General features: G+C 44.1%; 1 protein-coding gene across 1 annotated transcript in view; it reads right to left on the bottom strand.

Moving 5' to 3' along the window:
• SPATA6 (spermatogenesis associated 6) overlaps positions 1–23,133 on the bottom strand; it is a 42,078-nt gene extending 18,945 nt beyond the window's left edge. The window contains exons 1-10 of the mRNA XM_066624096.1: positions 22,996–23,133; positions 18,602–18,739; positions 17,240–17,288; positions 15,089–15,130; positions 11,814–11,938; positions 10,002–10,082; positions 8,966–9,241; positions 7,737–7,824; positions 4,816–4,856; positions 2,201–2,382 (exon numbers count right to left, since the gene is read on the bottom strand). Of these exons, the coding sequence (XP_066480193.1) occupies positions 2,201–2,382; positions 4,816–4,856; positions 7,737–7,824; positions 8,966–9,241; positions 10,002–10,082; positions 11,814–11,938; positions 15,089–15,130; positions 17,240–17,288; positions 18,602–18,739; positions 22,996–23,046 (1,073 nt within the window). The 5' untranslated portion in view covers positions 23,047–23,133. The remainder of the gene's footprint in view (positions 1–2,200; positions 2,383–4,815; positions 4,857–7,736; positions 7,825–8,965; positions 9,242–10,001; positions 10,083–11,813; positions 11,939–15,088; positions 15,131–17,239; positions 17,289–18,601; positions 18,740–22,995) is intronic.
• Positions 23,134–23,407: the final 274 nt, after the last annotated feature.

Genomic DNA, 23,407 nt, shown 5'->3' with positions numbered 1-23,407 from the left:
TGTTAAAAATTTCCCTGCTCGATGATGTCATTTCCGGTCATGACATCGCTTCCAATGGGTCCCAACAAGATTCTTTTTCTAAAAAGTGGGTCCCAATGCTAAATGTGTGAGAACCACTGCTCTAGAGCAGGGGTGCCCAAACCCCAGCCCGGGGGCCACTTGCGACCCTCGGGGGCTTTCAATCAGGCCCTCAGGGAGCCCCTCATCTCCAATGAGCCTCTGGCCCTTCAAAGACTTGCTGGAGCCCATGCTGACCTCTCAGCAAGTGAGCAACTGTTAAACCTCTCACTTGAGCTGTGGGCAAGGGCTCCCTCCACTACTTGCCGTTTCACATCTGTAATGCAGCAGTGGCAGCGAAGGAAAGGCTGGCTTTGCTTTGTGCAAGGCCTTTTATAGGCCTTGAGCTACTGCAAGACCTTCATTCATTCACACAAGTTTCATCTCTAATATATTCATTTATGTAAATTTATTCAAATTTTAAATGGTCAATTTTTTTCCCAGCCCCCGACAGTGTCAGAGAGATGATGTGGCCCTCCTGCCAAAATGTTTGGGCACCCCTGCTCTAGAGCATCGATTTAACAGGACATCACCCCACAAGTTTCTTTCTCTTCCCTTGCTCACTCTGTCTCCTCCAACCCCCAACTTGCTCTCTCTCCCTCTCCGCCTCTCTCCCCCTCTTTCGCTAACTCTCCTCCAACCACTTGGTGAGACCTAGCTTGTCAGGAATCAGCAAAGTGAGTGGCATCATGATCCCACCATTTGGATTGGAGGAGCTGTGTGGGGCAGTTGGCAAAGGCACAGTGAGATGTCTTGTGGAGGCAATGGGAGGTGCAGGGTGGCACCTCTACCAGCCTGTCTCTAGGTCTCCCTGGGGCTCATTAGCAGATCTGTCCTAGTTCCTAGTCAATGTGAAAAAATTCTGAATAAAGGAGGTGGCAAATAATACATCTGCAAATTTTTATTAACCCTTGATAATGACGTGAAATGTAATGGGCAGGTAGGCAGACTTCAGGATCTACTTTGTTTTTTACTAGAATGTTGTTCACCAAACAGAGCCAGGTGCCTGAGGTTAAAGCCAATTTGGGGGAGGGGGGAAGAGTTTACTATCTATGCATTTCTAGGCCAATATACTTAAAAAAAACTGCATATAAAAATTCATAATTCACATAGATCTGAAATTTTAACTTCAAACACTAAGAACTGCACAAGCACCTAGTCACAGGCAAATAAATTAATACTCATACTTTACAAGTGAGGAACACAGAGGCTGAGAAAGAAGGAATACCAGGCCAGGTACGGCAAAGACACTTTACTTGCAAGATTTCATGCTATTGCTAAAATTAGGCCGCAATCTTAAACACAAAAAGGGAAGCAAGTCCCTTTGAACTCAGTGCAGCTTTCTTCTGAGTAGACACACATAGGATTACACTGTCAAAAATTCCTGCAGACTTTGTAAAAATCACCCAAAGATTTACCAGCAGATTCTAGCCTACCTACTGGTCACCACTGATGCACTGCATACGCAATGAGACTGAAAGGCATGTATGCAAGTAAGGTGACCTTACGTTCTCTAACTAGATATTACCAACAGGAAAGTTTGAATACAATTAGCTGTTTCCCATCCTGACCCCTACATTCATACTAAAATACTTGCTTTTAATGCCAAAGTAATATCTGTTCAGTGCCAATGGATCGTTACAGCAATGGTGCTAAGCACACTAACAGCCCAATCCTATGGGCTTGTGCTGCTGGCAGATTTACTGTTCCACCAGCACTACCTGTTGTAAATGACAGACATGAAGCAGCTTTCCCCCTGAAGCCTCCTGATCCACCCCTCCCACACTAGCATGGGGGGAGAGAATTGGGTCCTTACAGCATTTTATTGATTGTGGGCCCAATCCTATTCATCTTTCCAGTGCCAATGCAGCACCAAGGTAAGCGAATAAACATTCGCTCCACAATTTCCCCCCCTCACCACAGAATGCAGTGTGTGCCCTGTTGGCACAGCTACAATGGCACTCAAAAATTGGATAGGATTTGGCCCTGCCATAGCATTATTTGATGTGCCAGTACTCTTACTCCGCCTAAGTTATTTACCACTGGGCAATATACCCACCATCTGAAGTACTGAATATAAAATAAGGATTTAAAAGGTTTAACTGTAGCACATTTCACATCTCCATGGAAAATGGAACATTACCTTTCTCTAAGAGATGAGCGATTTAACACAGGAGTTGAAGAAGACTTCATAAGCGATGGGGGTGCTGAATGCATTAACACGTGAGATGACTGGAACAGCCTACCACCCACACTTGAGATCAAATGCTCATCAAATCTGTCAAGAAAGCCATCAAGCTCTTTCCCACGATGTGACCTGATCATCTGACAAAAATGCAAAACCAAACTTTAGGAAAGATAAACAGTAAAACACTAACTGCAGTACAGCAGAAATGAACACCCATCATTTTTGTGTATTTGTAACACTGCGACAGCAGAAAAAAAAACAGAGGCACAATCCTTTCTCTTTTAACTGACACTTTCAACTTACCTGGGTATGTGAAGTTTCAATTTCAGATTTGGAAATGTCCGCTTATTATCTAAATGTTGTTGTTACAGTTGGACCTCATTATCTATGGGGGATCCGTTTCCAGACCACCCCGCAGATACTGAAACCCACGGATAAGCAAATCCAAGGGTACAGTACATAGGACTTCCAGATGTGACCAGAGATGTTTACTCACCATCTGGAGGTGGTGTGAGGCCCTCAGAGGTCACATGCAGCCTTCATTGGTCTCAGAAAGGCTTCCAGAAGTGCCAAAAAGGTCCTTCCTGTTTTGACAAAAACCCGAATGTGCATTTCTGGCATCTCTGGAGGTCTCTCTAAGGCCTACAGAGGCTGCAGGCAGCCTCTGCAGGCCTCAGAAAGGCTCCTGGACATGACCAGAGAACTCTGGTTGCATCTGGGAGCTCAAGTGTAGCCATCCACCGTGAGTTCTGAACTTGCAGTGAGTTGAATCTGGGGGGTCCCAAATCTGTGGATATAAAGGCTAGACCTGTACATTTAATTCTTTCTAGGTTAAGAGATAAGTCTTTGCAAGATTTGATTAAAATGTACAGGAAATAAGATATTATCAGGAAACTGTCAAGATACTATAGATCCAATAAAATAAAGTCTTTCCAAGTAAAATCGGTTTTTGCGATTTAAGCAGCGGTTATCCTAATTAATACGTTTCAGGTATGCAACTTGCTCAGGTATCACTTTCTTTTTTCTCCTTTCAAACTGAAGAAACCCAACAGGTCCTGCCAAATTCCTCCACTTTACAACTTCATCACATGCAGTGGCACTTCCAAGAAAGGGCTTTCACAAATGGCAGAACAGGACAGTTGGGAAAGAACACTTCCCTAGAATCATGCCAATAGTAGCAGTTCTAGGAGTGTTTCTTTCTTAGGACCATGATAACAGGATGGCAGATTCTTTGGATCCAGTGGGTTATTAAGTTGTTCATCACAACCACAGTTGCTCATTTATAAAAACACTGCCAGTTTATGTCTGGTATACATCACTGTCCATGATAAATATGTAATGAAAGACCTGAAAAAAAAAAAAACTGCCTTGGAGTGCTGAGATAATAAGTGGTTAAATGAAAAGCTGCTGCCAGTTGAGATAATACTGGCCTAGACGGTCTAACGGTCCTTGTCTACTTCATACACTGAGGGCTCAATCCTATCCAACTCTCTAGAGCTGATGCAGGGACAATGCAACCCTGAAGTAAGGGAACAAACATTCCCTTACTCTGAGGAGGCCACTGTAACTACCCCACAACTACCACAGAATGCAGCACATGCCCCATTGGCATAGCTGCATTAGCACTGGAAAACTGGATAGTATTGGGCCTTGAGTTACAGAACAACCCTATGTGTATCCACTTAAAAGTAAGCCCTACTGCCCTCTTGGACTTGTCCTATAAAAGTAAGCCCTATATACTTGGACTTGCTCTCAGGTGAGTATGTATAGGATTGCACCCTTTGGCACAATCCAATGTACACTTGGTCTGAGACTAAGGACCCAATCCTATCCTTCCCTGGCACACAGCAGTACAGCTGTGCCAAAATGGCCGCTGCGGTATCCTGTGGGGCCGGGAAGCTGCCAAAGACCTCCTCAGAGTAAGGGAATCTTGGTTCCCTTACCACATGTCGAGCATGGCTGGCTCTGATGGGTCTACTCAGATCTGCACCAGCCCCCCCAGCCCCTGAGCTGGCGCAGAACCAAGGAGACTCATGTTGGGTGACTCAGTTCAGGAGGGGACATAGGATCCAGCAGCAGCCTCTGCTGCCATCTCCACCCCCCCTCCCAGGACCGCCCCTCTGGTCCACCCTCCCCCTGCCCAGTTTCACCCCTTCCCTGCCTTCCCCCACTTTCCTCCCACCCAAAAGGCTTCCCCAGTGCCCAGCAGGGAAGCTTATTGTCCAGAACTACTGGCTTGTGTCTTTCTGGTACTGGCCTCTCCACCAGCACAGTGGGCTCACTGCCAGTGTCAGAGTGCATTATAGCACTTTTACGATGCCCAGTGCCAGTGGTGGGGCTGGAACTCTGGCGCTGGGCAGCTCAGAATCGGACTGTCCATCCCATTAAACTCAATAGACCTACTTCTGAGTAGACATAAATAGGATTGCACTATAAGTAACTATATCCTTCAGTTTGTAAGGCTATCAGATATCTAACAATACTAAAGATACTAGAAAACAGTCAGTTAGTAAGGCATATATAACAGAAGGTTGCACATCCAATCATGCAAACTTTTTTTCAGTACTTACTTTAACGTTCTTGGGTCTATAGCTGCCAAGAAGGGTAGGATCTAAAAATAAAGAACCAAGAAAAAAAGAAATTTACTGCGAAGATTGGACAAAAATATATTTTTTCCTGTTTTTATAATGTTCTTTTATAGTGCTGTGTTTCAAATAATCCCCAGAGCAATTTACAAATGAGTACCATTATTACTACTGCATCATAACCAATGAGTATGGTGACTTGGTTGATTACTACAAGTAATTAATAGTAAGAAAGCACATAAACTGATGTTTAGATAGTGAGATAAGTTACACTTATGCAAACCAATAAATTGGTCTCAGGATAAGTGAATGCTTCTGCTATGTAAAATAGCTCTGGGACAAAACAAGATTCTGCCACTGAAACATCTTTGCTTAAGTGAATAGTGTTTCCACAGAACATGACAACTATTTTGATTTATCTTATTTCATGTCCAGCTTTTAAATTAGCTTCTGATAAGAGGACACCATCTCAAAAATGGACTTAGTGCTGTTCTATATGTCCATTATGGACATATACCAGTGGGCCTCATTGGCCCACTGGTAGAATTTGGGTGGAAGAAAACCAATGCAGGTTCTAATCAAGAATAGCCCCCAAAAGCAGCATATGACTATAAAACCCAGAGGCAAAAGATTCAACATTACAAGTTACCAAAAAAACAAACAAACAAAAACAAACACAAAAAAACTAGCAATGTTTAACTTCTCACATTACACAGAGCTGCAGCAATCTGTTCACAACAGTTAAGCTGCAATCCTATACACACTTTCCTGTGAGTAATCCACATTGAAGTTAATGGAGATTACTTCAGAACAGATATGCATCTGATTAGAGAATCAGAGTTTGAAGAAAGTAACTGATAGCAGAACCATATGCCTGTTTACTCAGAAGTAAGATTGATTCATTTCAAGGGGGATTACTCCATGTAAGCATACATAGGATTGCAGCCTGAAGGTGATTTTTCATGTTATGTTCAGCAGCATGGGAACTACTGCTGCACAGCTCTTTCCTGGGACATGGGCAACCCAATCCTATTCCCAGCGTCGAAGCATGGTGCAGCTACATCCAGTGGCACTGCCAGGGCCTCTGGAGCAATCCTCAGGGGAAGGGGCCACTTTCCCCAGGGAAAGCCCAAGCCCCACAATGGGGCTTCTCAAGTCTGCATCAGTTATTTTGCTTGCTCAGACTTGAGAGCCTCTGTGTCAGGCTTTGCAGCCCAACATGAAGGATAGGATAATTGGTGGATCCCAACCCCATCCTGCTCTGGTTTTTCCTCCCTGCCCCACCCCAGAATGCCTCTCCTCTGCCACCCTAAGGCCTTCACTGCCACTTGGAGCTCTTACCATGCTTTGGGCAGTGTCCATCTGGTGCTGAGGGCAGATGGACATGGAGGATGCTACACGGAGGATGCCATAAACATGCGCTGGTGCTGGAGCTCAGTACCAGTGCTGACCCATGATCTGATTGGGCCCTAAGTTATAGCAAAAGCCTATGACCTTGTGAGAGGACTCTTATGTCCCATCTTCTCCTTATATCAGTAAGACCAGAAGAAACCCTGACACAGAAAAGGAGTTGCAATGGGGCTCTCCTTCATGAAATCAGGCTTGCAATATTACGAATGAGCAGGGAGAGGAGTCGAACTCCTCATTCCCCCCTCACTACACACAGGACAAGAAAAGTCTCCAGGACGCTTGGAGAGGTAAAATCAGTATGGTCTGGAATGCACTAGAGCAAGACACTCTGCAAACAGAATGTGGATAATGCTCTCTTATGCGGAGAGATTCTTCAGTCAAGCAGAACAGGTTCAGCGAAGGAACTTTTGTTCCACCCCAGGGATGTTCGACAAAGAAAAGTGCTCTCATCTCCGGCTCTACTCTGAGACCATTGAAGATTTTAAGTATAACTGAGGACTCGCTCTTGGCTGACCTCTAAAACCTATAACCAAAAATTAAAAGCACATTCAATGATGCACAAATGCCAAAGGTGTGAATATATGCCTCAAAGTATTACAGTGCCTTAATTGCAAACAAATGAGACTGGAGAAATACACTGTTTGAGAATGCTACATAGAAGCAGGGCTGCTTTCAACACAGCTTTCCTCTAACAGGTTCCAACTCTAATCCAGGGATTACTGGAAGCAACAGAGCAGATAATCCAAGGGGTGTAAATGGGAAATAAGAGATCATAAGCTCAGTGAGACTTCCTGAAAGCATAGCCAGTGGTGCAGATTGCTTTCCTAGGAGAAAGGGGTTGCAGCTTTTATGGCAAGTGAGAGAAATGAGAGACAATTTTCTAGATCAGTGATTCTCAAACTTTTAGCAAGAGGATCCACTTTTTAGAATGAGAATCTGCCAGGACCCACCAGAAGCAATGTCATGACTGGAAGTGACATCATCAAGCAGGAAAATTTTTAACAATCCCAGACAGCAATCCTATCCACACTTACCCAGGAGTAAGTTCCATTGACTATCATTGTTAGAAGCATCCAGATAGTAGCCTGTTCAAAGTACAGATATGTAACATTTCCCCAAATGCAGTCACATAGCATCAAGTCCAATATCTTAAAATAAAATACTGAAATGAATGGAGACCCACATAGTGAGTCCTGACCCACAGTTTGAGAAACACTGTTCTAGATTATAAACAACAAATGGAAGAGCTTTTGGAACGCCAACCTAAGAGATGGCACTAATCAAGGCAGCATGTACAAGCAGTTATCTGTTCCTGCTAAAGCACTGACAGCATTTAAAACTATTCCAAACACCATGTTTAGAACTGAGAACAGAAGAAATCAGGTACTGTGTTTTAATAAACTAGATGTAACACAGACATATTAAGGTAATTATAAAAAGTGATATAGTAATATGCATATTTAATTGCATCTTTTATAACCTAAGGAAATACTTGCCATAGCTTGCCCCAGACCAAGCATCTTTAATATTCTCCTTAGGATGACACCAAGAATGAGGATCAGGTGAGGGGCCCATGGCTTCGGGCTGGAAATGAAATAGTTGTGTAAGTGCACAATGTATAGCATAAAGTGTGTTACTAAAAGAATCAACTGCATCGCAATGCACATGTATCAGGGACCTTTAGAAAGAAGTTCACTGGGCCCTAATATGTAGCATGAACTCTGCCTTTTCTGGCCATTCATACCACACTACTCGTCATCTAAGTACTGTGCTATCTGGTGTTTAGGGAGGAAATATTTATTTTACAGTCCAATCCTATCCCTCCCTCTCCACCCTCAGAACTAGCATTCTAGCAGCAGAATGTACTTTCGATCTGTCACAAACGGCCTTCCGAAAGTGGGTTGAGCCACATGCTTCAGGAACACCAGTAGTGATGCTGGAGCAGCCCTACAGGCTGCAGCAGTTCCATGGAAACCTGCTGACAACGGCAGGATTCTGCAGGGGGCAAGGAGTGGGCAGAGTGTGTGGGTGGAATGAAGACTCAACAGGGTGGAGAACACAGTGGATTGGGCATGGGAAGGGAGCAGGTTTGGCATCAGCAGTGTCTGCCAAACCCTCACCTCAGTCCTGGGTTCAATTCACCTTTGTGGGTCCACATGGACTCGCACCAGCAATAACGCTGGCACAGGTCTGAGTAGACCCACCTGGCTGGCAGGGGTCATCCCCAGGGCAAAGGAACAAATATTTCCTTGTCCCAAGGAGGCCTCTGGAGGCCAAAATTCCCTGGCAAGATGCAGTGGATGCTATGTTGGCACCACTGCATTGCCACATGAGCAGTTAGATAGGACTGGGCTGTTTAAAATATCATCTTGTTGTACCAAAGGAGCTTGAGCTCATAATGCTGAACTCTGCTCAAACCCCATTTGCTCCCTGTAATAAAATTCAGTTACTTCCAAGAGAAATTCTTACTGCTGTTGTACTGTCCGGTGCACTACCAAAAACAGAAGTGGGACGGGGGGAGTACAACACAGAGAATGAAAACCTGGCAGGTATAAATAACTGGCTCAGTAAAATTAAAGTTCCACTGAGTTTTACTATTAGATCAAATGTTTGGAGAGTAGAAGTGATCTCAAAGAGGAAGAGTGGAATGAAAAGTTTTTAGAATACCCCTGGAAAACAAAATTTGATTCATGCTTAAATTGGAACTGCTGTAAGGAGTACATACATGTCGAATGACAAACGGAGGTCTATCTGTTTCTTTTCTAAATTCAAAAGGCCCAAGGTTTAAATGGGCCAGGCGTTGTCTAATTTCCGCAAGCTGGCACATTCGCCTTTTTGTGTAAGGAGAAGGAGAGCGAGAAAGAGAGGCAACTGTGGGTTGCTCATAGCTCTTTCTTGGTAAGCACTGTCTGTTCCTCTCTGGTGAGGGAATGTTCTTTTTGGGTGATCTTCTTTGTGGTGATCCATCTGGAGAGGAATGACTCCGGGAATCCAAGTTATCCTGAATTGAAGAAAGGTAATGATAAAATGTGAAGGGCTTCAGAGCACATTTTCTCACGCCTGATCCTACAGCATCCAACACTGACACAATTTTTAATCAGGGTGTCCAGACTTCACTCTAAAGTCCAGAGCTAGCACACACCTCCACCCTCAGGTTCACATACCCTTCTCTTACTAGGTCTCTTTTCCAGCCAGCCCTCTGATACAGGAATGATACAGGAATGCTGTAGCACTGTTACCAAGTCCACCTGCCAGTGCCTAGACAAGCAGCACTGAACTCTTCCTCTTCCTCTAGCCATCGAATAGCTAGTACAGCAGAGCCAGAGCAGGTTCCACCACCTCTAGTACTGCTGAATTGGATCCAGGATTACACATGGGCAAGATAGATGTTCAAAGTATTAATATTTTGTCCCATTGGCATCATGCTACACTAGTAAAACGATGTATGTAGTAGACTGTCTTCTAATAATGTCTAGTCATTACTGTTATGCCTATAAAAGATTGCTTAACAATTTCTTACTACTGAACATTATATCTTCCAATGATCGCAGGATCTTGTAGTTGTTGATTATTTTAGATTCACCTCACTTACACTCACATATGCAAACTGCCTTTTTACTGAACCCAATTAAAAATAAAAATCACGTTTTCAAGTAACTTTTGTAAGAGGAATTTCACTGAAAAGAAACTGAGAGCATAGCAAATCTAGCTATCAATATTCAATCCAAAAATCAGATAGCAAATGATTAAGTTATGCTAACCTGCTTAGAAGCTTTTTCTGAACTTAACAAGCTTTCAGAAATAAGACAACTTGTATAAAACTTCAACTTTGGTGCAATTCCCTGGAAAAGAAACAACAATTGAACAATCAAACCCCAACTGGAGAGATAAAGGGTATCAAAGAAGTAAATGTCACCTACTGCAACACACCATTCCTAATTTTAACAGTTTCCTTTGTTAATTTCAGCCTTTAATAAAGATAATTAGAAAAGACAGAACAGCAATGGTAAATGTCAAGAAGATAACATTTGCATTTCTGACAATTCAATTACTGATGATTATATTGCTTTTGTACAACAATTAAGGTCTGGCGTTTATTTCAATGCATTGCATTGTCAAAAGCATTTTTTTAGATTTTTCAAGGCATGTTACATACTAGTAATTAAAAATCAAGTCATGCTGAACCACCTTCATTCATATCACTTTCAAACTTCGTGATATTAGAGATACCATGGTATCCTTCATTAACAAAAAATCTGTTTTCTCTGCATTTGTATCCACACAGTGGCTCTAAACAAAAAATGTTTAAAATACACTTTCTTTCTAAAACACCTCCTTCCTAGCATCAAGGTTCATATCACGGCTGTAGCAGGGGATCATCAGGCAATGCTTTTCTATGATTGTTAACAGGAGTGTCCAACAACCAAAGATTTTACTTTTCCTCCCAGTAATTAGGAAGGACAATGCTCAACAGAAAAAAAATACATCGGTAGTAATTTATGAGGCTACCAGCATAGAATTGGTGGGGGAATTTTTCCATTCTGTTCCAGTCTATAAGAAAGATAAGAGTCTCATGCTTGATCCTTTCTTCCATAGTCATACCTTACATTGGATTTCTAGCTGGCAAACCCCAGACTGACATCATGAGAAACAAATTGCCTCAAGTATAATGAACCAATTGAAGAAATGTGTTCTATTAAAACTTTATAGCAGGAGGTCTGGTCTAGAGGGTAGAGCCTCCATTAGCCGGAAGATAACAGCAGAAGGTTGCCAGTTCGAGGACACCGGCAGCTCCCTGAACGGCTGAGAATGGCGAGACCTTGAAGCAGCTGACAAGCCAAGCTGAGTGATTCCACCTGCTCTTGACGTGAGCAAGAAGCATCTTGGCTGCCCTCCATGTGAGAGATGGACCTGCTTGCCAGCCTGCGAGGGAGAACTGGAGGCCAGAAGTGAGACCTAACCAGAAAGATCCATTCTGAAATGTTGTTGGTTCTTGAAAGAGAGAACCTCTAAGATTGTTAAAATCTCCTTGAGGGATTTAGAAATGTCTGCCTATGTAAACCGCCTTGAATAAAGTCAGAGGAGTAATCCGATGACCAGAAAGGCAGTATATAAATACCTAGTTTATACCTAGGGCAGGAGGTCTGGTCTAGAGGGTAGAGCCTCCATCTGCCTGAAGATAACATCCACAAGGTTGCCAGTTCGAGGCCACCGGCACCGTGCGACCTTGAAGCAGCTGACAAACTGAAGCCGAGCTATTCCATCTGCTCTGAGCATGGGAGGATGGAGGCCAGAATGTGAAGCCAGATCGGAATGAAACACCTTGAATGTAGTGGTTCTTGAAAGAAAGAACCTTCTTTGAAATTGTAAAAATCCCTATTTAATAAGGGATTTAATAAAGCCTGCCTATGTAAACCGCCTTGAATAAAGTCTTGAATAAAGACCAAGAAAGGCAGTATATAAATACCTGTTGTTGTTGTTGTTGTTAGTTATTAGTTATTATTTATAAAAATGTCAGCAGAAAGTTCATCTGAGAGTTGCACGTTTATAAAAGTATCAAACATCTAACTTACTGTGAAATCATGGGTCTTCCTCATTAGAACTTCACGAACTGACCCTTGTTGTCCACGGTTAAACTTAGGTTCAGGGAAAAGGAAATCTCTTGTATTTTCTTCATAGGTAGCTAAACTTTCTCCCACTGAAGTAACAATAACATGTATTTTAAATTTAAAAAAAAAAATCACTACCTGCTTTTAACCACATACCTGCAAGTAAATGACACATACTGGGCACAATCCAGTCTAAATTAAACACTTTTGAGTCCCTCTGATTTCAGCAAGAGAGCTAAACACATTCATAGAACTTCCCTACTGTAATCAACAGAAGCAGCTAAGCAATTCTGCTAGTGGTGAACTTAACTAACAAGCTTGCCACATTCCACAAGTCTAATGTTTGTTACACTCATCTAAACTGGGATGACCAACAATATTTTAAAGAATTTGGGACCCAGTTCTGAGCTGGGCCAGCGCCGGTGCTGGTTGTTGCAAACATGCCATAAGGCACACCCGCAACACCCTATGCTGAGCCGGCGATGGTGCCAGCCCAGCACCAGACACCACCCAGAGCTAGGTAAGAGCTCCGGGCAGCGGTAAAGGCTTCGGGGATGGGGTGAGGTGTTCCACAGCAAGGGGATGGCAGGGTGGAAGGGGGGCAGGGATGAGCAGACCTCTGCTCCACCAGATCCTGAACTCCATGTCGGGCCAGAAGGGCAAACAGAGAGTCTCTCAAATCTGCGCTGGCAAAATAGCCAGTGCAGACTTGAGAAGCCCCATTGCAGGGCTTGGGGCTTTCCCAGGGGGAAGGGGACTTTCTCTCCCCTGAGGAGGCCACTGGGCTGCAGGATGCAGTGGCAGCTGCTTTAGCGCTGCTGCAAATGGTGGCGGCAGCACCGCCGCCTTTAGAATTAGGCTGCCCTTCCCCTGGATTCTAAGTTTTTCACCCCCTCACATTCTCGAACAAGGGGGCATTCGCTAAAACTGAGTGGTAAAAGATTTAGGATGGAGAAAGAATGTACTTCATATAACATATATGTATAATTTGTTACCACAAGACATGGCGATTGGAACATGGGACTGATTTACTCGCATGATTCTTTTTTTTAAATTGCGTTTACCTACCACAATAATGTAGCCTCCCCCCCCCCAAAAGAGACATACATTTTATTTTTATACACTTACAGGTATTCAAAATTATATATACAGTATATATTTAAGTCCATATTTTTTCTGATTGTGCTGATGTAAAAAAAGCAAAGCTTTCTAAGAAAAGAAGAGTAAATATATATCCTTTAAGGAAAATGTTCTGCTTAAAAATTATGGCTTCATTTTTCAGCACAACAGCAGCAAACAAAGGGGTGGGCATAAAATCGCAGACTAAAAAAATAGTTTGCTGTTTTTTAGAATCAAGACTATGCAGAGGTAAGGTAACAAGAGATTGTGCTGTGAATAGAATATAACTGGTTATTAATGTCTGTGCCAGAGATGGAGTTTCGCTTATAAACAGGTACTGAGTAATGAGATTAATTCCATACTCTTGATTGGATAATTATATGAATAAGCAGGAATTACATGAATGACAATTCAGCTATCTACGCAACATTTATGTTTATATGTATAACCCACCATTCAGTCCCAAAATGGGCTCCCTAGGCAGCTGCATTACAGCTACAACTCAAGAGTTCAAAATTCAACATTCATCAAAAGAAAACAATCACTCAGAAGAGTGCAAAAAACAACCAGTTATAGCAGCACAGGTTATCGCCCTAAAAAGCTCTGTCAACTAACAAAAGCCTTTTGGAAGAGAAATTGTGAGCACCTAGACATTTGCAGAGTGGGGGTCATATGGGTTTCAGGTATTACCAAGAGAGGGAGCCACAAGCAGTCCCCTTGTTTAGCAAACAAGCATTTGTTGCTAAATGGCCAAGACAGTTGGAACAGGTACGGGGAGTTAATAATGGAGAAAGTATTCCCTAAGACACTTGAGACAACCCAGCCTGAGAGACCTGGGCCCTACCTCCTTAAGGGACAGGGGAGGGGGGGAAGGCAGTGACGCAATGCCCAGCATCGCACCTCTAATCTGGGCGAAGAGATGCGCTGCCACTCACCCCTGCCTGCAGCAGCCTCCCAGGGGGCAGGGAAGCCCAACGCCGGCCTCAGCAGGGCTCCCCACGCAGCGCAGACCCCTCCAGAATACAATCGCAACCACTCCCGGTTTTGTGATTGAGAAACAAGAAGTGGTTATGATCATGTTCTGTAGGGGTCTGCACTGCATGGGGAGCCCTGCTGAGGCTAGTGTCGACTCCCCCGACACCTGGGAGGCTGCTGCAGGCGGGGGTGAGTAGCAGCGCGCCCCTGCGTCCACATCAGAGGTGCAATGCTGGGCATCGCATTGCTACATTCCCCCCGCTCCCCCACTGCCTCAAACTCTCCCAGAGAGTTTGAGAACCACTGCCCCAAGATACCTAAGGCTTAGAAAAGCTGTTAATAATGAATTTCATATGAATTTCCATTTTCCTTTTCGGATGGCAAACTAACCCCAGTTTTATTTTATAATAAAGCTGAAACAATTGTAGTAGAAGAATGAGAAGAATAGACAGAAGTAGAAGGATTGTGCCTGCTGGCCCACACCTTAAGATCCACATGTTCAGTGGCTGGTTCTTCTGTTGACTGATTTTTCTGCACAGAGGTTATGGAAGCATGAACCATAGACAAGGAAGGTATACGAACATACCCCAGTACCCATGGATTCGGCATCTGCAATTTCAGTTATCCATGATTCTGTGAATACCAGGGCTTCAATTTAAAAACGTGGGGAAATATAACAGACAAAAATCGTTTTGCCTACCCCCATGCATTGGAACAACTGCATTTATTGGGCTGCCTGCAGCCTCTTCCTGGTTGTGCAAGGCTCCTCCTTTTGCCCAATGTCACCCCATGAATCTATATGAAGAGACTTAGTGCAGAAGAGCCAATCAACACAAAGGACTTGGGGGAGAGAGACTAGTGGACAGGACTTTCCCTTTCCATTGAATTGATGGAATTCCTTTCCATCAGAATTGTCATCTGCATAGGGCTCATGCATACTGTGATCATACACAAAAGGTAAAGAACCACAGCTGGGAATGGTTTATTTACATACTGACATCAAGAACTATTTATTGAAGATATTGAAGAGCTGTTTGTGTGTTGGGGAAAAAAAAACAAAGAGATCCCTCTGGAAGGCAGAAGGTAGGTGTTCATGGAAATTTAGCTACAGAGCTGCATAATTTATGAAGATATCAATACTATACCTGGAGGAGACGTTTGTATTAATTCAAGCACTGCTGTGTCAACTAGAAAAAGGGGGAAATGATAATCAGAAATCATTTAGATATAAACCTGAAAAACCTCTCACTGACTTCTCTGTCTAGCTTAACCAGAAACGGTTTGCACAATTCAGATGAGCCAACAGAGATGAACAACAAGCATGAACAGGAAGAAAACATTAGAATTTTACAAATTTTAGCTTGCCGATTTTTTCAGGTTTGGTAGCAGAAGACTTTGTTGCTCTGCCACACATCAGAGACCTCTAGAACAGTGGTTCTCACACATTTAGCACCAGGACCCACTTTTTAGAATGAGAATCTGTCAAGACCAACCAGAAGTGATGTCATGGTCGGAAGTTACATCATCAAGCAGCAAAATTTTTAACAATCCTAGACTGCAATCCCACCCACACTTACCCAGGAGTAAGTCCTATTTACTATCATTGTTAAAAGAATATAGCTTGTTAAAAATACAGGTCTGCAACATTTTCCCAAATGCAGTCATATACCATAGTAGCATCAAGTCTAATGTATTAAAAATAAAATACTGAAATGAATGGGGACCCACCTGAGATTGGCTCACAACCCACCTAGTGGGTCCCGACCCACAGTTTGAGAAACACTGCTCTAAAGGTTAAAAAAAAAACAGGCAACACAGATATGGACTACACCTCAGTCTTCTTTAAAGAGCCATCTTTTTGTTTTTTTTCCCTGCAGGTCTGATGGGAAGGATGTTGAAGCTAAGGTGTCGCTTTATTGAAAAGTGGGCTCCTGATTCCCCAGGACTATATCTTATATGAGAAATGCAGAAGTATAATGCCCTCATAGTTTGAGAATCGGTTCAAATCCTTCAGGGTTTTCACTGCATGTAAAAACTTAATATATGAGAAATCCACCCATACACAGTTTCTAAATAATGTTGTTATAAACAGTTTCTGCTGAAGGATTCTTTTTTTTTGCACAGAGAATATCTGCAATATACAAAGCGACAAAATGTTACTAATTTCCATTTTTAGCTGCATGCAATACTGCTGGACCGCACACTCTCTCTACAAAAGTCTTATTTTTCCATTGTTACTTTCAAGTCAAACCTGACTTAGGACCCAATCCTACTAAAGAATAATGCTGGTGCCACTGACCACTGTGCCGGAAACGGATATCCTAAAAGCAACATAAAGCACTTTTCAACACCTTGAGAATAAGCAGCGCTGGCAGGAAGGCCTGTGCTGTCCAGTGGGTGCCATATCCAGCCCAATGGTCCCCAGGGCAGGTAAGTGATGCGCCACGTGGCAAAGAGACAGAGAGGGTTGAACAGAGGCTGGGAGGGGGTGTTTGGTGGTAGAGGAGGGGGCAGGGATGTGGAGGAGAAAGCCCTACACAGGGCTTCTTGGTTTTGTGCCAGTGATTTAGCTGGCACGGATCCAAATAGCCACTTTGAGCAGGCTGGGGCTCTACACAGGGTAAGGAAACAAATGTTCACTTACCCCAAGGAGACCTCTGGCCTGCTCAGTTTCACACTGGATACAGCATAAGCCCAGCGACCCCGCTATGCCAGCACTGAATAGGATTGGGCTGCCTGCCAATTTTTAGAATCATGATTGTTTAGATGCAAGGGTCACTTTGTGTTTTCATTCATTTATGAAGATATCCTACACTACAACTTAAAATTACCCAAACTTCAGTGGTTCAAAATGATATAATGCATTTTTTCTGATGAACACATGACAATCCATAATTCAGGCAATCCGACGTGCATTCATCTAAAATCTTAATGAGATGCTTCAATGAAAGGAAACATGATCTAAGTTTAAGTTTTAGCCTGATCCAATCAGAAAAATACTGATCCTACCAGTTTCAGAACCCTTGAACTCAGTTCAACTAACTTCCAAGTAAATGTCTATAGGTGTATGCAGTCTTAGACCTTCAAAGGGGGGGGGGGGAGAGCATAGCTCCCAATATTTATGCACATTTTTTTTAAGAACATCACAGTGACTTTGTAGCATATTGGATACTGTCCTTTTATCATCTTCTAGGCTCTTCTCTAATTTTCCACTGGTTTATTACACTACACATTTTAAAGGAATTTGGTGCACAAAAATATAAAACAAATAAAAAATCAAAAAAAATCAAACCTACATTCAAATAGTTCAACAAGGTCTCCAGGGTCAATTACATCAGTATATACCTAAAATGAAATAGAATCATTCATCCGAATTATGTTTAGGACATAGGAAAACATCATTACAAAAACTAAAATAGAAAGGAAACTGCTCTCAATTGTCTTATGAGCCAAGCAAAGTATGTATGTATGTATGTATGTATGTATGTATGTATATCTTCTACATCTAAGGGTACATGGAGCTCTGGATCAGAACCTGTGTTTTACAGTTGTTGGTTCAAAGTTGGGTAGACAGTGCAAATGAAAGTGCACTGTCTATCCTTTCCCATCCCAACACAACCCATTGATGGATTAAAAGAGTTTGGTCCTATGCAGTGTTATCACAACAAATAACTGAGCTGGACCACTGTATAAGTAAAATGCCACAAGTTCCGATATAGTGCTTACGCTGAGAGGAAAAGGTATTTATGCCAGTGCAACATAATAATTCAGAACAACCGCACTGAGAACAGCTACCATCACCAGATGAAGCATTGCAATGAAGCAAAAAGTCTCTTGGGATGGCATAAACAGTGCAGGACCAAAGAAGACTTGCATTTATACTCTTGACCCAACCCTGAACCTACAATTCCTCTGTAAAATACACAGGGTCTGATCCAGATATCTATGTGACCACATATGAAGACAATGAGATCCCAGATGAGTGAGCTTTCCATGCCTGAGTAATTGGAATATGCATACTGAGCCGATCTTAAAATCCAAGTCAGTGACAAAGACCATTGGAGATACCATCCATGTAAGAATGAGATTATTTTTCCGACTGAAGTGTTAGAATGAAATGCAGCACATACTGGGTGGCACACAGGATGGCGGAAGGAAGGAAGGAAGGAAGGAAGGAAGGAAGGAAGGAAGGAAGGAAGGAACCTGTCTGCCTATATTGGATTCATAAGAAAATGCTGAAGGATTTTTTTTTTTCTAATTTTTCACATACTGTGTCTGTGCCACTCATGAACTTAATTGTCTGATCAAGCAAGTGAATGTTAATACGGGTGACATTTCTGTAAATGTAAAGTATATGACAAGTATCTACAATTTTCAACAATTCACAGAGACAAAAAATATACAGAAAATTATATCCTGAGGTATACTCCAGATGCAAACTTACTTGAAAGGTCAAAAAACTGATACAGGCAAAATTCTACTATGCTTATATAAACATTAATTCTTGAGCAGCAAAAAGACACAATTAAAACTACTGATAGTACTTTGAAGTCAGCTGATAACCATTTTCATTCCGGAAATATGCTTGACAGTGTAGCTGAGTCGGATTAATTACATTTTGTTTTTCAAAAAAGTTATCTGCAATACTGAAAGTTTACCTTTTCAAATATTAGTTTCTCTTCAAATATGAGGGGAAATACTGCACGGACACAGGAAGTCTTTTTATACTGTCCAAAAATGTAGGCACTGATGTAGAGGTCATCTTTGCCTTTGAGTGAAACCCCCGGGCATGTTACCTGGAAGATCAATATTCAATTATGTTTCAGAATGAACTTAGCTATATGAGTGAAACTACACGTTGCACTGGACTGCTGTTGAAAATAGCATCTTTCTGTTGAGTTTTCCTTGTAACCATTTCACACGATTGTGGCTGGCAGATGTAGAAAACCACACAACCTGCCAACACTGCTAAGTTGTCCCGCTAAGTTCTCCTGTCCCATTAGGAACTAGTGGAGGAGGGAATTTGCGGGACGGATGGAAAATCCCAGGGACAGGGAGGAGGGTGAACGTCAACATACAGTGCATTCCTATCCACAATTTGGCCAATTACACAATGAACAAGCATCTTTATAACTATTACACAATTCCAACCAAGCTTAACAAAAACCACCAGAAAAACCCCTGATGTAGGAACCTTCCAGAAAAGGAGCATCTGTGCATCGTCCTATATGTTTCTGGTTGTGTTTCTAAGCCCCTGACTCCCTCAGAGATTTGTTGCTTTAACTGGCTGTAGTCTTCTGAGCATGCTCAGAAGCTGCCAAGGAAAATGCATAGAGCCCTATAGAAAGTGAAACTGAGCCACAGTGCGCATTCACTCGTGAGTAGGGGACCATGCCTTGGTCCATTGGAAAGAGCAGGCTGAGAGGAATGCAGTGTAACCCAAATTGTCACAATCCGACAAACACAGGCCCCAAAAACACTCGAGAAAGAAGCCCCTCCCTCCAAACTGATAAATGTACTGAACCCTATGGAAAGAACTGAGCTACACAGTCGCATTTACTCACAAGTAAGCAAATGTTTAATGGTTTCCTGCTATGTTGGTGTACTTTTTTCCCCTCTAAAACCAGCTTATTTCCATAGCAATTCAACGCTTTCAATTCCGTTGGTCCAAGTTGCTACCTTCTCAATGTTTTAATTCGGCAATGTCTTAATTTGTTTGCGTTGGGTTCATTGTAGTTGTTCAAACAAGTAGCATGCAAATCTTAAATGGCTCCTATAAGTTTAATTCAAGTACAGGCGTGCGTTGCTTAGCAACAGGGATTCGGACCGCCACTCCAGTTGCCAAGCAAGGTTTGATGCTAAACAGAGCCTCAGAAGACAAGGGGACAAGAGATTTTTCTGAGCCTCAGAGAGGCAAGTGCACGTCCCCGCACTGCCTCTCCAAGGCTTAGAATGCCAGAACTGCACGAGAGACCACACTTCTGATTTCCCAAGGAAACCAGAAGTTGTGCTTCTTGCACAATTCCAGCATTCTGAGCCTTGCAGAGGCAGCGCCTCTCTGAAATTCAGAAAAGCCTCTGGAGGCAAAGGAAGAGCCCCTCGGCTTGGGGGGGATATGCAGGGACCAGTGGTGGCGTTGCATATGCAGCCTATCACTGGTCACAGTGTTGCAAAGCAACGCTCACCTGTAGTTGACTATGTAATTGTGCTCTTCAGGGTGTGGTGTGAGTGATGTGTTTTATGCCTGTTTTATTCCTATGGCTATGCCTACTGACAGCCACAAGGCATAAAAACATGTATGCCACCTATATGACAGTGTTAAAAATGCTTTAAAATTGATTAAAATATTAATTTGGAACAAAAACACATAACAAAAGTATAACACCACTTTCAGCCCCCTCCTTTATCAGGATAACACTGCCATCCATGAAAAAATTAAAATAAAATAACACCATTTTAGACTGCCTCTACTCATTTGAAAACCTCCATCAAATAGGAATTAGCACATCAGAAAAACAGATTTATTATCCACACCTTGAGAATTCTACAGATTTTAATTCTACTTTAACTTGACTTTTATACATCAGGCTTTTTATGCCTTATAGACTATTTAGCCCAGTGGTTCCCAAACTTGCGGGATGTGGCCCACCAGGGGAACAGGAAGCAGGGCATCTCCATGGAAGGAGAGTGGCCCTGCTCTGATGGTAGCGATGGCACTGCAGAGATCACAGCAACACTACTACCAACTGGGGGGCAGTGCTGTCCTCCTGCAGGATCCTGGAAGCTTGCAGCCCCCTCCAATGTCCTTTGAGGCTTCTGTAAACAGTCCTTATCTCTGATCAGCAGCTACCTCTGGTTTTTGGAAGTAGCTATTGATCAGATATAAGGACTGTTCATAGAAGCCTTTGAGGACATGGGGTGGGGTGGGGGACTGCAAGCCTCCAGGACCCTGCAGGATGCCAGTTGGACTCCAAGGTACAAAACAAGCCCCTTGGAGGCAGCGGCACTATGATCGCTACAGTGCCATTGCTGCCTCCCTTCCCATCTCCCTTCCCCCACACACAAATACTTACCTGGTTCCCAACTCCCCAGTAAGGGGTTTAGGAAACACTGATCTAGCCTCACTTCAAGCTGATTATGTGAAAAAATGGCAATATTATAAATGATCCCCACAATAGCTCAGACCAAAGTACAGAAATCTCAGTTATTTTTCATCACTTTTGGGGTGATGTACAGGCCCCTACCAGGGTTAGGGGCCTGGGTTGAGTCTGACCTCAGTTTGAGAAGGTAAAGGCCTTCCCCATTCCCCAAAGCTGGAGACAGCTCAGATGGTTCTTTGGAGTTGGCTGACTAATACTCTCACTTTTATCCCCTCCTTTGCGACCAGTGCCAGTCCCCTTATGGACCTCCTTCAGGGCCTGCCCACTCACACCCTACCCTGGACATCCCTTTCAAGATCCAAGAGAGGCACCTCCTTCACACACTGGTGCTTAGTGGGAGGATGCAGAAAACTCCCTCCTGGCCCAGATTCTGAGCCCATCTACAGATTGGAAGGGAACCCAGCTGGGATCTCAATACAGGAGATTGGCAACCTCAAAGGAGCCAGGTGGTCTAGTCCTCCTGAACCTCAGACAGTGCATCAGCCCCCCAACCCCCGCAGCCAGACAGGACAACAGTCACACTGTAAGAGATGTAAAAGAACAAGTTCTGATGACTTTTCATGAAACTATATTTCCAATTTTACATTTTAACATAATATAAAGGCTCTTTTTTCCAGAACACCACATGAAAAAGTACAGCAAAGCAGAGTTTTCAAATAGAGTACAAGCAAGTTTTCTGCCAATACTTATAACAGCTGATCTTGCATTCAGAGTTGGGCTTCTCAACCCACTTTCCACAAAGTGATTGGTGTAGAGAGTAAGGAAAGGCAAACATTAAGTTCTAATTGGCCAGCAGGCAGGAACAAGGAGGGAAATTGAACTTAACCGTTACTCAAGCCTGGCAAGAAGCCAGAAAGAACAGCAGAGGCAAACCAAAGTTTCTCTTGAGCTTGATCAACGTCCAGATTGTTGAAGAGTACTGATTGAGTAGAGAGGAGGAAGTGGAATGGGCAGGAGAGGGGGTGGGAATTGCACTGATGTCTAAATATTTGAAAGTACAGTCTGCATTACAGGCATGCGGCTCGCAGGACAGAAGAGTTAAGCTCTTGGCAATCCAAGTATGAAATCTTGTTATAGCCATTAGGTCTGTAAGTGTCAGATTTCTGCCTACACAGTTGGTTGCGTGGAGGGGAACAAAAAGTCTGCCCCTGAGCTGAATCTGTTTTGCCACCTGCACAGAAGATGGTGACTGTGAAGGAAATGGATCTGCCTTCTTTGACTGCTTCTAGGTGGGGGCACACACTAGCTCCTCTGACCACTGCGACAGGGGAGGCAGGCAAGGAGTGAGCCCCACTGACTCTTATAGGGACAGAGGAGGCAGGCAAGGTGGGAGCCTCACTGACTCTCATAGAGACAGGGGAGGAAGGCAAGGAGGGAGCCCCACTGACTCTCATAGGGACAGGGGAGGCAGACAAGGAGCGAGCCCCACTGACTCTCATAGATGAGACAGGGGAGGCAGGCAAGGAGCGAGCCCCACTGACTCTTATAGGGACAGGGGAGGCAGGCAAAGAGGGAGCCTCTCTGACTCTCATAGGGACAGGGGAGGCAGACAAGGAGCGAGCCCCACTGACTCTCATAGATGAGACAGGGGAGGCAGGCAAGGAGCGAGCCCCACTGACTCTTATAGGGACAGGGGAGGCAGGCAAAGAGGGAGCCTCTCTGACTCTCATAGGGACAGGGGAGGCAGGCAAGGGAATCTGTTCAAGAACCAGGTCAGGGAGCGAGAGCTGCAGCCTTCATGGAGGCCGCATCCTGTGGGGCTCCTCCCTTGCCCTGCCCAGTGACCACCCATCGCCCCTCAGCGAGACCCACTTCCCGACCCCGAGCTGCCAAGCCGGAGTCGCATCTTCTCCAGCCCCAACCTTACCGACCCTCCCCGCGCCTCCCCTCACCGTGCGGATGTGCAGCTCCAGAACGCAGACAAGCCCCTTGCGGCGTGGCATGGGGGTGAAGGCCTCCCGCCGCCCCCTCCCTACCGCCAGACGGGGCCAGAGCCTGCTGCACAGGCGGCAGTTCGGCCCCCCTCACAGGATGTGCCCCGCGTTCGGGCCCCGCCCGGCACACTCCGTTCCCATGGCAACCGGAACGCCAGCGGGGAAGGCCAGGGGGCGTGGCCAACGGAACCCTCGTTCGAAAGAACTGCGAGCAGATGCGCGCTGCGTCATTTCCGGTTTCTGCAGGCTTAGCATCCTCCGTGTGCGGGGCGGTGGAACGTTGGCAGAGGGAGGGGCTGCAGACCGCCCAGGAGACTCCCCCTCCAGGGGGACCGTTCAGTGAAGTTTGAGAGCCCGAGCCTAGGCGCGC

The sequence above is a fragment of the Tiliqua scincoides genome, chromosome 4, assembly GCF_035046505.1.
Source record: "Tiliqua scincoides isolate rTilSci1 chromosome 4, rTilSci1.hap2, whole genome shotgun sequence".
Taxonomy (NCBI): Eukaryota; Metazoa; Chordata; class Lepidosauria; order Squamata; family Scincidae; genus Tiliqua; species Tiliqua scincoides.
This window is presented reverse-complemented; position numbering and strand designations above follow the sequence as displayed.